This window comes from Nannospalax galili, unplaced genomic scaffold (assembly GCF_000622305.1).
Source record: "Nannospalax galili isolate Female #2095 unplaced genomic scaffold, S.galili_v1.0 scaffold32, whole genome shotgun sequence".
Taxonomy (NCBI): domain Eukaryota; kingdom Metazoa; phylum Chordata; class Mammalia; order Rodentia; family Spalacidae; genus Nannospalax; species Nannospalax galili.
Genome location: NW_008335297.1, coordinates 565,998 through 581,108, shown reverse-complemented (window position 1 = coordinate 581,108; position 15,111 = coordinate 565,998). Strand labels below are relative to the sequence as shown.

The 15,111-nt window shown below is 43.3% G+C and overlaps 1 protein-coding gene across 1 annotated transcript in view; it reads right to left on the bottom strand.

Annotated features, from left to right (window-relative positions):
* Marf1 (meiosis regulator and mRNA stability factor 1) overlaps positions 1-10,531 on the bottom strand; it is a gene marked incomplete in the record, with an annotated part of 45,655 nt that extends 35,124 nt beyond the window's left edge. Inside the window, 6 exon segments of the mRNA XM_008829976.2 lie at positions 2,254-2,426; positions 3,673-3,790; positions 5,536-5,762; positions 6,703-6,877; positions 7,614-8,300; positions 10,334-10,531. Of these exon segments, the coding sequence (XP_008828198.2) occupies positions 2,254-2,426; positions 3,673-3,790; positions 5,536-5,762; positions 6,703-6,877; positions 7,614-8,300; positions 10,334-10,477 (1,524 nt within the window).
* Between the last annotated feature and the right edge of the window lie 4,580 nt (positions 10,532-15,111).

Below are 15,111 nucleotides of genomic sequence, written 5' to 3'. Positions count from 1 at the left end.
AAGTTATTACAGCTTTATTATTTTTTATTATTTTATCTATATGAGTGTATTGCCTACATGTTATTTAAATGCACCTGTGTTGTGCAATGCCTGCAGAGGTCAAAAGAGGGCATCGGATCCCTTGGAACTAAGGTTAGCCACCATGTGGGTATTGGAAACTGAACCCAGGTCCTCTGTTAGAGCAGCCAGTGCTCTTAACTGCCAAGCCATTTCTCCAGGCCCTATATTAGAGTTTTTAATATTTAAAGGATAATACCAAATTGTAAACAGTAGTTACCCCTCAGGATAGGACTGTGAGGCTTTGTGCTCTTTATTTTGGCATGTTGGCTTTTGTTTTTACATTGATTGTATTACTTTTCTAATTGGAAACTCTCTGTCCTTTTTATGCTGAATATGTCAACCAATCACCAATAAAATCTCACTCTTCCTGGAACTCAAAACCCAGGTAGAGTTAATGCATGTTCAATTTCCTGTAGGGACAGACTGAAGAATAGAAAAGTAAAATTGTGCCTTAATTTTTCACTCTAGTGATTCAGAAAAAGCATCTGGGAAGATGAAATGTTTTGATAACCATAAGAAGTAAGGAACTCCAAAATGGGCAACCCTCAGCCAAAATACAACTGATTAAATGACCCCTAAATTTAAAGAAAGTTGGAGAGAATCAGGCAAAAGGAGGGAGGTAGCAAAGCTCTGATCACAAGACCAAAACAACCAATAATGCCAAGGTGGGTTTGTAAGGAGGCTCAAAGGACTGCAGTGGGGCCTGTGATAATGCTCCTTGGGCTAGACTCTGCAATCTCCAACTGTGAGCTGTCCCTAGCATGGGTCTGACTAAAATACACTCTGGGCTTGCAGGACATCGGGGATTAAGAGGGCTGGCAGGGCAGCAGCTTGCACTGGAGACCACGCCCACCCTCTGCTCTGCTCCGACTATCCAGGATTTGCTTCTTTCCTCAGCACTAACTTCCACCTCCATCTACGAGGATGCTGGATGACATCACTTCTTGTTTGGGGGGCAGAAGCTCACTATGTAGCCAAGGCTGAACTGGACCTATGTAGCCCAGGATGGCCTAGAACTCATGATACTCCTGCTAAAGAATTGACATTACAGGCATATGTAACAGGTACATGCCACCGTGTCTGACTTAAATGGATCATTTCTAAAATACACTGGCAACTTTAAAGTTCTTAAATTACATATTAAGATTCATTTAATGTATGAGACTGTCCATTCTCCTAGACTCCCCACATTATAGATCCTTTCTATCATTATTAGTGTATTGTTTTAAAAGCTACACATACAAGCAAGGCATGGTGACACACACCTTTAATCTGGCACTTGCAAGCTGAGGGAGGTGATCTCTGTGAGTTCAAGACCAGGTAGGGTCATATAATAAGACCTTGTCTCAATTTAAAAAAAAGAAAAACCTGGGCGTGGTGGCGCACGCCTTTAGTCCCAGCACTTGGGAGGCAGAGGGAGGCGGATCTTTGTAAGTTCAAGGCCAGCCAGAGACAGGGACACCCTGTCTCAAAAAGACAAAAAAAAAAAAAGTTACATTTAAAAAGAAAAAAAGGAGAGAGAAACATGTTCACACTTTCCCAGCATTTGGCTTGCCCCCAGGTGCAGCAAGATAGGGAATGCACCATTAAAAAGCACAGCCCCACTGAGCTGAGGGAGTAACTATCTGGAAGCAAAGAGAATGATGGCTCTCCTATTTCCTCCATTTGATATAAGGCACTTCCAGCCTGGAAGACAATGGCAAGTGCCTGTTGCTGAGGTAAAGCCACAGTCAATTCTCTAGGCAAGTTTGAAAAACATTACAGGAAAAATTCATTCCTATAAGTTCTTTATGTTCAAGACAAGAATCTGAGGTTTACAAGCCCATTTCAAGATCTAATCCAATCAGGGGCTGGAGAGATTTCTCAGTGGCTCAGAGCACTGGCTGCTCTTGCAGAGGACCTGGGTTCAGTTCCCAGCACCACATGGTGGCTAACAACTGACCTTAACACTAGTTCCAGGGGAGCCAACACCACGTTCTGGCATCTGTGGGCACCGCATGCACGTGGTACACGTGCATGCAGGCAAAACACTCATAGAATACAAATAAATTTTTTTTTATTAAAAAAAAAGATCCAACCAACATCCACAAAAAAGAGCCCCCACACAGACCTGGTGACCCCTTGCTAAGGGCTGTCTCTCAGCCTCCAAAAGCTACCACTGGAAAATGGCAAAGGTGACAAAAACCCACTTACAGGCATCTTTAGTGGTAACCTGGGGGGCAAGTCAGAGATGAACTCTTCGAATCTGATCAGCTCGTTAGCGTGATGCAGCAATGCTTCGGAGGCTTGGTTTTTATGCACCAAAATGATGTGAAAACCATGCCTATGTCTCAGGTCACTGAGTTCCAATGCAAAATTGACATCAGCTGAAAGAAAAGACACACAGATTCATTTGCAAATATTAAAAATATTCAACAAAGAGCCCTCAACGAGTCTAGTGACAGCCACCAATGAGAAAGGAATGCCTGGTGAATGCTCAGAGTCACTTTCTCCCCTTCCTTTGAGAGGAGCGAGCACATTTCCTTCAGAATTAGTATGATGGGACCATCATACCACACCAATATGGAACACAAGACCTATGTTCCTCTAATAGTAATAGAGAGCAGGCATTAGTGTGCTGGGGAGAAATTATCTTACCTTTTCCCCTCCCTAACAACAAGGTCTTACTATGTATCCCTGGCTGCCCTGGAACTCTCTATGTACACCACGCTGCCTAGAATTCACAGAACTTCCTCTGCGTCTGCTTTCCGAGTGCTGGACTAACCACACTCGACATAGCACCTTGAATTTTAAAAAATATTTCTTGCCAGATGTGGTTGCGCATGCCTTTTATCCCAGCACTCGAGAGGCATAGGCAGGTGGACCTCTGTGAATTCAAGGCCAGCCTGGTCTACATATCAAGTTCAGGCCACCTGGGGCTACAGGGAGACTCTGTCTCAAAAAGACAAAAAAAAAATTTTATTATCTTTATGTGTATGAATGTACTGCTTGTAGGTAGGTGCACCCGTGTTGTGCAACGCCTGTGGAGGTCAGGAAAGGATATCAGATTCCCCTGAAACTGGAGTTACCAATGGTTGTTAGCCACCATGTGGGTGCTGGGAATCAAACCTGGGTCCTCTGCAAAAGCAGTCAGTGCTCTTAACTGCTGAGCCATCTCTCCAGCCCCTGCATTTTTTTAAAAATTAATAATATATAGCTAAAGGTGGGGGAACCAAAAAAAAACAGAATCACATTTTCTTGAATCAATTTGGTCCTGCAAGAACACAGGAGAAAATATAAAAACTCACAGACTCTTTTCCCTTTCCTTTCCTTTCCCTTTCCCTTTTTTCTTCCCTTCCCTTCCCTTTCCTTTCCTTTTTTGAGACAGTAGCTCACTATGTGGCCCAGGCTGGCCCTGACTCATTCAAGATTCTCTTGCCTCAGTCTATGTGCTGGGATTACAGGGATGAGCTACCAGGCTAGGCTGTAGACTCAATCTTTTTCCCTCAATAATTCTCAACAATCAGCAGTGTTTACCCTCCTCTGTGGGAACCCTGGGCTTGCATGCTTCTGACTCCACAATAATCCCCACACAGCCAATGTACTGACATCAGCAGATGCTTTGACACTTACTTGACACAAGAACCACAGTAGCTGGAGCAGTGTGTGTATTTGCGAACCTTCGCAGGCTCTGGCGCAGTTTATCATCAGCAGCATTCTTTGCAGTAGCATTGATGTGAGCAACAGTTACCTGTATTCATTTATTATAAGGGCCAAAGAACAAGAGCTTGGGTAAGTGAACTGCTACACACTCGGTCTACATTTTAGTAGATTAATAAAAAAAAAAAAAAGAATCTTATTATATAGCCCAGGCTAGCGTTAAACTCTTGATTCTTCTGCCTCAGCCTCCAGAGTGCTGGAATTAGAGACACACCGTCATACCAGTGCCTAGTGGTTAAGTCATGAGGAAACAGACTCTTTGTTACTGTTCGGAATGGGAAACTGGATTACAATTGGGTCCTAGTAATTTTAGAATTGGTACTCCACATAAACTAGATAAATGACTACACCAGCTCTCATTTCTAATTACTTTTGAACTTCTTTTATCCCTCTTTTAAAAAATAAGTAGGAGGGGCTGGAGAGATGGCTCAGTGGTTAAGAACACCGGTTGTTCTTACAGAAGACCAGGGTTTGAATTCCAGCACCCACATGACAGCTAACAATTGTCTGTAACTCCAGTCTCAGGGGATCTGACAGCCTCTTCTGACCTCCTCAGGCATTGAACGACACGGGTGCACTTACCTACATGCAGGCAACACACACGTAAAATAAAAATAATAAATAAAATTTTAAAAAAATAAGTAGGGAAAAGGGAGTAAAACTTGAACTCATCAACTTTCCATGATGCACTGTGCCCACAATTTGTAATTAGTGGAACTGGCTATGGTACAGTGTGGGCTGGGTCTCATCACTTGTCTATGCTATCCCTTGGCTGTGGCCTTCAGGATCTGGAGTTGTATGGCAGAATGAGGAGCAAGTAACACCCCTAAGAAAGACAAAAACCCAGAGTCCTGATGTGCCCACCAGGCTCACACAGAACGGTCTCCAAAGTAAAGAAAGGTGTCTCAACCATATGTAATTCTTGACTAGATTTAACAGTTTTTTTAAATATATATAACATGGAATATATGTATTTGTATATTATATATATAAATATATGTTTTATACAAGAACATGGGATGTCAATGGAATCATCTGTCCAAGGGTCAAAACACTTGAATTCCAGCTCCAGATTTACAGCAGACTTTGGGGTCAGACTACATTAATGCTAGGCACAGTGACACACACTTTTTAATTTCAGCGCTCGGGAAGGCAGCGTTCTGTGGGTTCCACGCCAGCCAGGGCTACATAATTGAAACCCATCTCAAATATATACATAAATAAAAATTCTAGTTTTTTTTCATTTATTGGCAATGTGATCTTAAGAAAGTAGTTTCTGAGCTAGGTGTGGTGGCACATGTCTTTAAACCCAGCACTTAGGAGGCTGAAGCAGGCGCATCTCTATGAAATCAAGGCCAGCCTGGTTTACACAGTAAGTTCCAGGCCAGTTGGGGCTACAGGAAGACCGCCCAAAAAAAACCAGAAAGTGGTTTTCCTTCTTAGTACCTCATGTTCCTCTGTAAGCTGCAAATGATAAAACCGTCCTGGGTGCCTGGTTCATAGCTATCAAAGTCAAAGTGGATGGCACGTTGCACCCATTACAGCAGCAGGGAACCAAAGTACAGGTAACACCACTGAGAGACCAAGCAGGGGCCAAAACCTTTAGCATTTAAGGAATGACCATGTGCTAGCTTCCCTTATTTGAAAACTTAACACAAATACAATGACATCACTGAGCCAGTCTGGAATTGGAATTTTCCTAAAAATCCAAGCAACCATACCTGCTTATTCTGCTACCACAGCAGACTGGATTCTTATATTAAAAAAAAGTTTTACCTGGCAATTATTCAGTTCTTGAATAACTTCTTTGTTTTCTTTACTGATGTCACATACACAAATAAATTCTGCTTCTCTGTGTCCTTTAAAAAACTTTTCACGGATTCTTTGCACAACAGTAGTAGCTGACCGGCCAGAGGGAACTGAACAGTTTTCAATATCCCAAAAAACTCCAATGGGGGGTAGGTTTTCTAGCACCTGTCCGGCTATTGCAACTTCTGGTGACCCTTAAGAAATGTTAACACTTTCAGTTAAAAAGAACAGCAAATTAAAATATAACAACAGGTAGCACTCTAGCAGAAAAACCAAATGGTTGACTGATGTTAAGTTTACCAATACCAACTTCACTGGCTGACCTGGGAAGCAACCACACTGTTTCAGGATCACACTAAGAGATGTTTTTCCTATTTTTAGTAATGAACAAATCTACAAGTCAAAAGATGTAAAGTCCACAACAAATCAAGTTAAAGTGTCGCCTTGTCTCCAGATGTTTCTGTGAACACTGACTTGGAATCAAACAGATGCTGAGCACTGACTTGGAACAGAGTGGATGTCTCCACCCTCAGCATAGACCTGGCTGGGTATGGAAGAACACCGAAGAGATATCCAAAGTGAAGCCAGCTCTGTGCTGACTTTAAATTAGTTTAATACTTCATTAACATCTGATTTAACCTTTTAAAAATGTTTTCAGAAGATAAAATTTCATGTTATCAGTACTTTTTAGGGAAATAATTTTGATCAGGAACTCTCTTGAGGTTTCAAACACTATTAATAATCAGTCATTACTAAATTGTTCTAAAAAATGTCTACGGAGCATACATCAACAAGTGTGATTAAGAAGCTAAGCTGAGCCCATCTCCTCTAGCATTTAATCTCTCTGAGCCCCATCTTCTCATACAGCATCTGGTCTCAAACAGACTAGTCCAACACAAAGGACAAATGACTGACCTACTGGTCTATAATTTGTCAAATGAGAGAAGGGAAGACTCATATATACTTTAGAGTTCACATCTGGCTTTAGAACCTCAAGGAAGCTTTTAGAGGCGATAAAATGCAATGTTAGTGTCAGATACTAAAAAACCACTTATGATTTAACATTTCAAAAATGTTTCCAGAAGGTAAAATACAAAAGATAATATGCACTTTCTATGCCACTATGTTATTTACCAAATTTCGAAGCAGCTTTGCCTAGACTGGTTGCCAGTAACAGCGTGGTCTCCTTCCCTGTTCCTTTTGTTCCACAGCCATTGCACAGAGGGATAGCATGAGGTGCGGGCTGAGTGCTTGGAGGTGGTATATTTGGCCAGACTTTAGCAGCATCAAGTATACTATTTCTTGCCGGCTGTTTCAACATTTTTTAAAAAAGGAGTAAGTTACAGACACATTTCAGAATCTAGTTTATACACAACTAAAAAACTCATTTAAGGGTTTCACCTTTCTACCTATGGACCTCTGATAACATATTTTCAAAAACTGTTTCTCAGAATCATCACTACCAAGCCATAGTCTCATCTCAAGAGGTGACTTGAAATGATCAGGGAGATGTTCATATGCTCGTTGGGCCCTTTCCATCCCATTCCATCCTGGGCCATGTATCTGCTCCCATGGAGACCACATGCACCTTGTATAAAGGGCAGCAAAGCCGTCAGTAGAACACCAAGTGACTGGCGCCAAGCTTCAGCCTCCCCACATTACAAAAAAGACTATGTGGAATTACCTACATGGTATGGAAGGGTCCACATATAAGCTGAGTTTAAGTTATAGGAACTTGATCAAATGTGCCCTAGCCACTGAGGATAAATGGATCATGGAAGCTCTGCTAAACTAAGCTCTCAGGTAAGGAATGGATTTCCTTGACCAGAGGCTCTAAAAGTACAAGCTACATAAACAATTACTCAGTGCTTTTCTGGATGGTCTCCCATTTTACCCTTTGTGTCTTTCAGGCCAGAAGCAGTTAGGCTGATGGGGTGCAATCTACATGGTGGAAGACTCTTCAAACCCATGCACAATAAGGACACGGCAAAACAGAGACTCAAACCTCAGCTGCCCCCAACATAAAAGAACAAAAAGACACAAACCTTGTTTAGACAGTCTTCACAGTAAAGCGAGCCCTTTAAACAAACCGGAGGTACCACGTTTAGGTGCAAAGAGTTGGTGCACAAGTGAGGCGTCAGCTCCGACTGGGGAAGGTGCTCTTCCAAACGCCCAGGAGCCCCACTTGGGAAATCAGAACAAGGGAAATAGCCAGCAGAGGTGCAGCCCTGGAGAGTCGGGAACTGATGTAGCTTGTGCACGTTACTGTGACATGACTGGAAATGGAGCTTCCCACAACAGGGCAGGTGCTTGCAGGAAGACAGGTTACCCTCTACACACATGCCAGGGAAGTCACTCGCAAGGCCCACCAAGTTGTTCCTAGCTGAGGCATTCTGAAGTGAAGATGCAGACTGGAAAGCAAACCCTGACCCTACCTGACACGTGATTGTCCTGGTGCTTTTTGAGTCTAAGAGTGTGCCCGTGTGAATCAAGCTACTAGCACCTCCACTGCTGCCACCGCCACCACCAAAATGCAGGGGTGATGTGGAGGGTTCGTTAGGGCAATGAGCACAGCAGCTTACTTTGGGGACGGCTGAGAGCTGTATTTTAGGTTGCTGAAGAGAATTAATATCAGGAAGTGGGACTGCTGGGAAAAGTTTAGAGCCAACATGAAGGGGAGATGGTACATCCTTTAACTCCACAGCAACTTTCTTGTTCTCCATGTACTCTTTCTGGGAAGAGAAAATTGAAACACAAGTCAATTTGGGGGAGCCAATGAGTTTTGGTTTCTTATATGCTACTGCATTTAAAAGTGGAAAACAGGCCGGGCGTTGTGGCAGACACTTTTAATCCCAGCACTTGGGAGGCAGAGGCAGGCGGATCTTTGGGAGTTCGAGGCCAGCCTGGTCTACACAGTGAGTTCCAGGCCAGCTGGGGCTACAGGGAGACCCTGTCTCAAAAAGATTAAAAAAAAAAAAGTGGAAAACAAAAATGTCTAATTCTATTGTATCAATCATAAACGCACAAACGGAAAAGCAGCCAGCTAAGACCAGAGTGGGACAGAGGGCTCTGTTTACAGTTTCAGCAAACCAAGTTACTGATCCATGCCTGAGAGACTTCCTATTTGTAACTTCCCCTGGCCTCAAAGGATTGTCTGAAGACAAAATGGGCAGCATTCAAGAAAATGGCTTATAGGTGAAGTGGCTTCCTTTTATTATTCCTGTAGTCAGTGAGTAAAGGGTTTTAGTGGGGTCCCCATAGGAGAAGAGTAATATTCCAAACACTATAAATGGGACCAGCCATCTGCCCAAAGTGGTCCAGCTGTGCTGCTAGGAAACACTAAAGCCTAAGTACAACCATTATGTGGCCAGTGCAAAGAAACAAAGTAACTAGATATCTGGAAAAAGGGAGTAAGACAATCTTCATGATACTCCCAACACATGTACTGGACACCAGCACATCACAAAGGTGAGAAGTGTGGCACTGGACCAGAGGCCTGGGTTTGACATGGTTACTTAACTCTGTGCTCCCATTTCCACAAGTATAAACAGGGAACAGTAAATGCATGGCCTATATGTATTGGAAGATAAATGAATCAGAGCACATAAAGCACTCAGTACAGCACTTGGACTCTCAAAGGGGATCTATAGTGAAGAGAGAACACAGCCATGAAGACAAAGAAGTCCTCCTCTGATAACCAAGACAGGTTTTCCCCTTGACGCACAGAGACGTCTATCTGCTCTTTTAACTTCATTCCTTTTGCTCTGATTCTCAGTTAAAACTTGCTCTTCCCTGCATGCCACTGTCAAAGCCCAGTTTCCAACTCTGAAAAGGTGAGAGCAAAATTCTGAGTTGGTGAGTCCATGAGACCAGATCCCCCATGCTCAGGAAGGCCTGCTTGAGAGGCCAGTCCTGTGTGTCAACTGTTCCTAAAGCAAAACACTTCTGAAATGACCCATAATACTTGAGGGCTTGCAGTGCAGACAACCATAGAGTGGAACAAATGGGACCAGCCCATTCACTATGTACGTATGAATTCACGATGCAGTGAAAACCTAAAGGAGACAGAAAAATCAACTGATTTTTAAAAGTCTTATATGAATACCAAGCAGAAGAGAAATAGCAAGGTGGTACTGTGCACGCATAAAATCAGAAAATGACAAAATCACAACAAAAAACTGGGGACAGGGAGACAGATTAGAAGTGTCCTTAGTATATACAAGGTCAGTTCAATGAATCCCAGCACCACACACACCAAAGTGATATACTTAGTATTCAAGAGAAATCTTCAACAAAAAGACTGTCAATTAGGTCCTGTCAGTCTTTTCTAATTTACAAGACTTAAAACTAAGAAGACAAACCAGGCATGGTAGTGCACACTGATCTGAAAGTCCTGCACTTGGGAGGCCAAAGAAAGAGGATAACAAACTCCAAGCCAGCCCAGGATATGCAGTGAGAACTTATCTCCAAAAACTACAGGTCAAAAATTACTTAAGAAGTTACAGTTAAATATATTTTATATTTTTCTCTCATTTTACTATACAAGTTTTAGAATTTGAGGCTTTATAAGAAGCCAATTTTCTCCAAATTTTAACATTAAACACTTAAAGCATCTGTTACTCAGAGTGGAGTTGAGTTAAGCAAGTGTATTCCCACTGAGTGAGGGGACCACAAGAGTGTGGGGCAAGGAACACTGTGGCAGGAGATTCCCAGACCACCCAGACTGCCCATCTAGTCTCAGCATGCTACATGCCATCACAGTTACCGTTTGGGGACTAAGAGGCAGTATCTGCTCAGGACGAGAAAAGCAATTGGAGAATTTCCAAAGCCATGGCTTAGCATCATTATCTTGTTGAAGCCATCCACGTGTTCTCCTGTGGGGGTTCTCAGTTCTGTTTCCTTCCATCATACAGCCAAACAAAGTGCTTCAACATTCTTTCATCTTTCTTTTCTTTCATTCTTCCACCCTGAAAAAATAAGTGTCCATGTTACTTCTTTCGTAAGGACCCACTTTACAGTACATGAGGGTATGAGACAGCAGCAAGTCTAGAGGAAGAAAAGAAGCGTGGGTATCACAGCTTACTACAGGTTACCTGGAAAACCTAGTTGATTGTGTACACTTAAAACTAAGTGTCTGAAGTTTCTTTTTTCAATCTATAATCTGAGACTGAGGTAGTGCGGTCAGTAACAGTGCCGGCTGCACAAGGATGAAGACCTGAGTCCGGATCTCCAGCACCCACATAAAAGCCAGACACATATCTGTATTCCAGCATTGAGGAGGATACAGGAAGATCCCTGGAGTTTACTGGCTAGCCTGCCTAGCAGAGTCAATGAGCTCCAGGTGCGGAGAGACTTGGTCTCAAAAAATAAGGTGGAAGGGCCAGCAAGATGGCTCAGGGGGTAAAGATGCTGGCCTCGAAGCTTGACAACCTGAGTTCTATCCCCAGTACCCACATGGTGGAGAGAACTGACTCCCACAAGTTGTCCTTTGACTTACATACCCAAACCATGGTGTATGTACACACACAAGCAAATAAATAAATGTAATAAAAAACATTTTGAAAATGAAGTGGAAAACAATTGAGAAGTATACATTGACCTCTGGTCTCTACATAAGTGTGCACATATGTACATGTGCACTTTCATGAACACATGCACACACCCACATGAACATGTACATATATCACACACAATCTATGATCTACCATTTCTCATCTCTTATAGCTGTTCTCTTCTGTGTGCACACGTGTGTGTGGGTGCTCATGCATGCGTGTGTGCATGTTTTTGGAGGCGAAGGTCAGCCTTGGGTCTCTTCCTCAATCATTCTCCACCTTTTAACAGGGTCTCTCACTGAGCCTGAAGCTCACCAATTTGTCTAGATTGGCTGGATAGTCAACAAGTCCCAGGGATCTTCCAGTCTCCCTTTCCCTGGCATTGAGATTACAGGCACACTCCATTGCACCCAGCTCTCAAGTGGGTGATGGGGACTGAACTCAAGTTGTCATGTTTGAGCCATCTCCTCAGCCAATAGAGCTTTCCAAATGTGGATGCACTTGAGAGACATATTTATTTTTAATAAAGACTTTATTTTTATTTTCTGTGTATGAGTGTTCTGTCGGCATGTAAGTGTGTGTGCAATGTTTGCAGAGGCCAGAAGAGGACATCAGATCCCTCCAGAATTGGGAGTTAAGGAAGGGTGTTAGTGGGTGTGTGGGTGTTGGGTACCGAACCCTGGTCCTTTGCAAGAGCAGCCAGTGCTCTTAATCACTGAGTCATCTCTCCAGCCCACTATTTCTTAGACACAGCCATGCTTGAAGGACAGCCAGATCATGGACACTGCTCATCACCAGGTGAGAACACCAGCCTTCCCTCTCCACTTGTCTGAAATCAGCCTGCAAGTAGACTTTTTCTATAGTTTTTCCAAATTTTCAAGCTATCTCTTCCTACAAGTTCTGTTTAGGGGAGCAAAGAAATTAACAGCAAAAAGCATCTAATCTTGATGAAAGAACAACCAGTGTGTCAACCTTTCCCACTGTGTCTCTGATACAAGCACAGAAAGTCCAAATTAAATGACCTCTGAGGACTTTGAATTCCATTCTACCAGAAAACACATCAAATCAATTTCTTGGTTTATTTATAATCAAAGTACAATGTGATAGACTAGACCATCAAAAATCTAACAATGAGCCAGGCGTGGTCTTAATCCCAGCACAGGACTTTAATCCCGGAGGCAGGCGGATCTCTGTGCATTCAAGACCAGCCTGGTCTACATAGTGAGTTCCAGAACAGCTGGGGCTACAGGGAGACCCTGTCTCAAAAGACCAAAAAAAAAAAAAAAAAAAAAATCTAACAATGAAAGAAATCACAAGTCACAGATGTGCCATATCCACTCCAGAATGACCACACTGCTTTATGTCTGACACAGTACACTAAAGGCAGAGAAAGTTAATCCACACTCACAGGCACAGAGAGGCCACTGATGGTGAGAACAACTAACCCTCATTTGTAAGCCCTTGCCACAATCTCAACAGTGGTCATTTACAGGCAATTAATGTATCAGAGATTTCATCTGTGCATGTAGAAGATAATTTCTTTCAGTTATATCTCTGCTAAAATGCATTTCCCAAAAGATTTTATATCTACATGGCAGGAGAAGGGGAGAAATGGTTTGTAATATATTGAAAATATGGGAGAACTGACTACAGAAAGTATAGGGTCAGCCAGCTAAATCCAGCCCACTGTCTGTATGTATATATGTACATACATTCACATTTGTATATATGCACGTGTTAGTTTTTCTGAGACAGGATTTCATTTTGTAGCCCAGGCTGGCCTCAAACTTGTGATAATCTTCCTGCCTCAGCCTCCCAAATGCTGAGATTACATGTAGGAGCCACCACACCCAGTCACTGTCTGTATTTAAACGACCTGTGAACTAAGAATGTATTTTACATTTCTCTTAATTCCTGAGTCTTTTTAAATATGAAGTTGACTTATGTAGTATCCATAAGCTTTCACTAGGACACAGTCACATGCGCTCATCTAAATAGTCTACAGCTGCTCTGCACTGTATGCAGAATTGAGTCTTTGTCTCATAGTCTGGTTACAAAGTCCAATATATTTTACTACTTGGCCAGTTTGCTGAAACTATAAAACTTAAGTCTCTGAAGCTGGGTGTGGTGGCACACGCCTTTAGTCCCAGCACTCAGGAGGCAGAGGCAGGTGGATTATCTGTGAGTTCCAGGCCGGCTGAAGCTACAGGAAGACCCTGTCTCAAAAGACCAAAAAAAAAAAAAGTTTCTGTTTGGCTGGGGGTGTATGTAGCTGAGTGGCATATGCAAGGTTCTGGGTTCAATACCAGGTGCGCACGCACACACACAAAGTTTGTTTCCTTGTCTGTAAACTGTGCATCTACATCACAGCATTACAGAGGAAAAAAATGAGACAAAAGCATCCTACCTAAATTGGTCAGTCTACCAGTGTGTCCTGTACTCAGCACAGGGCCTGCTCCATGATAATCACAAAGTATTTGTTGAATGAGGAAATTAACAGAATACACTATTTACCTACTACACAATTGGGAAGGCTCATCTGGAATTTTTTTGGACAGGGTCTCTCTAGTTCCAGTCTGCCTGGAAGTTACTATAGGGACAAGATTGGCCTCCATCTCACAGAGATCTGCTTGTCTCTGCCTCTGCCTCCTGAGGGCTGGGATTAAAGGCGCGTGGGAAAGAGCTCATTGGACGACAGAGATAAAGCTGCCACCACTGATGCTAAATTACGATACTTGTTTATTATTACATCCAGGTCTGTTGTCCCCCAACAACCTCCTCTCTTAATCTTAAGAACTTGTTCACAGCATACACAGTTTCAACATACTCTCCCAGACCTCTTCAAAGCCAAATCCGGAACGTGAACTAACACTTAGAAAGCTTTACCGGGAAACAGAAACTTAAGTTTCATAGCTAGCCTATGAGTGGGAGTCTCCCTTCTGCTACTGACTCTCCGTCATGGAGCAATTTAGATGGTGGCTGAGCACAGGCTGTGACATCACATTGCCTGTCTGCTGGTCCCCAATACTACCCCTTTCTATCTGTGCAGCTCTGGGCAATTCACCTCTCTGAGCTTGGGATATCATCTCCTGTGTGGGTCTGATAACAATTGTAACCCCTTTAAGGAACTATTAGTGCCTTGGTTACAAGAGCTAACGCACATTGAATATTTCTCAAATGGCCTCCCCTTACGAAGGATTCCCCACCTCATGCTATCCCATTTTACCGGTCTTCGTTAAGTCTTTTTATCTAAAATGACCTTACTTGCTTACTGTTTTATTATTTTTCTCCCCCATTAGACTATAAGTACCACGACAGCAAAGACTATTTTCTTATTCACTACTGTACCCTTGAACCTGGCAAACATCAATAAATAACCGCTGAACAAATGTAGAGATCACCAAATGTGAAGGGAGTCTATTTAGCCGTCCATTTCCTCGAATACAAAACAGGAGACTCATTTTCCGCTGAGAGATGCTGGGAAGTCCAGAAAACACAAATACAAATGGAAAGCTCTGGTCACAACAGTAAGGTGCACCCCCAAGTTCACATTATCATTAATAAGGGGAGTGCCTGCAGCTCTGGCTGCATCCAAAGGGGTTGCTAAGAGACAGACCACTCAGGAGGGCTGCAAAAACACGAACAAGCAAAGAAACAGAACTCCACCCAGTCCTTTTTCTCAACTTTGCACTCTCGAGATGCAAAAGCTTCTCCTCACACCTGGAACGCCCAAGACCGCGCGGGGAGACAGGTGCAAGCGGAGAGTCAAACTCCCCGGACCGGGAAGGGAGACACCCGGGTGACGGGAGGGACCCGGCTGGCAGGGAGGACCGCAGACTTTCTCACGCGGCTCCTCTCGCCAGAGGCGGTCCTGGTCCTCCCGCCTCAGCAGCAGCTGGCAGAGGAAGGGGACGCCGGTCCCCGGCCAGCTCGGCTGCTTCCCGGAGCTGCGAGCCTGCCCCGATCGAGTCCCGGCACTGACAGCGAACTC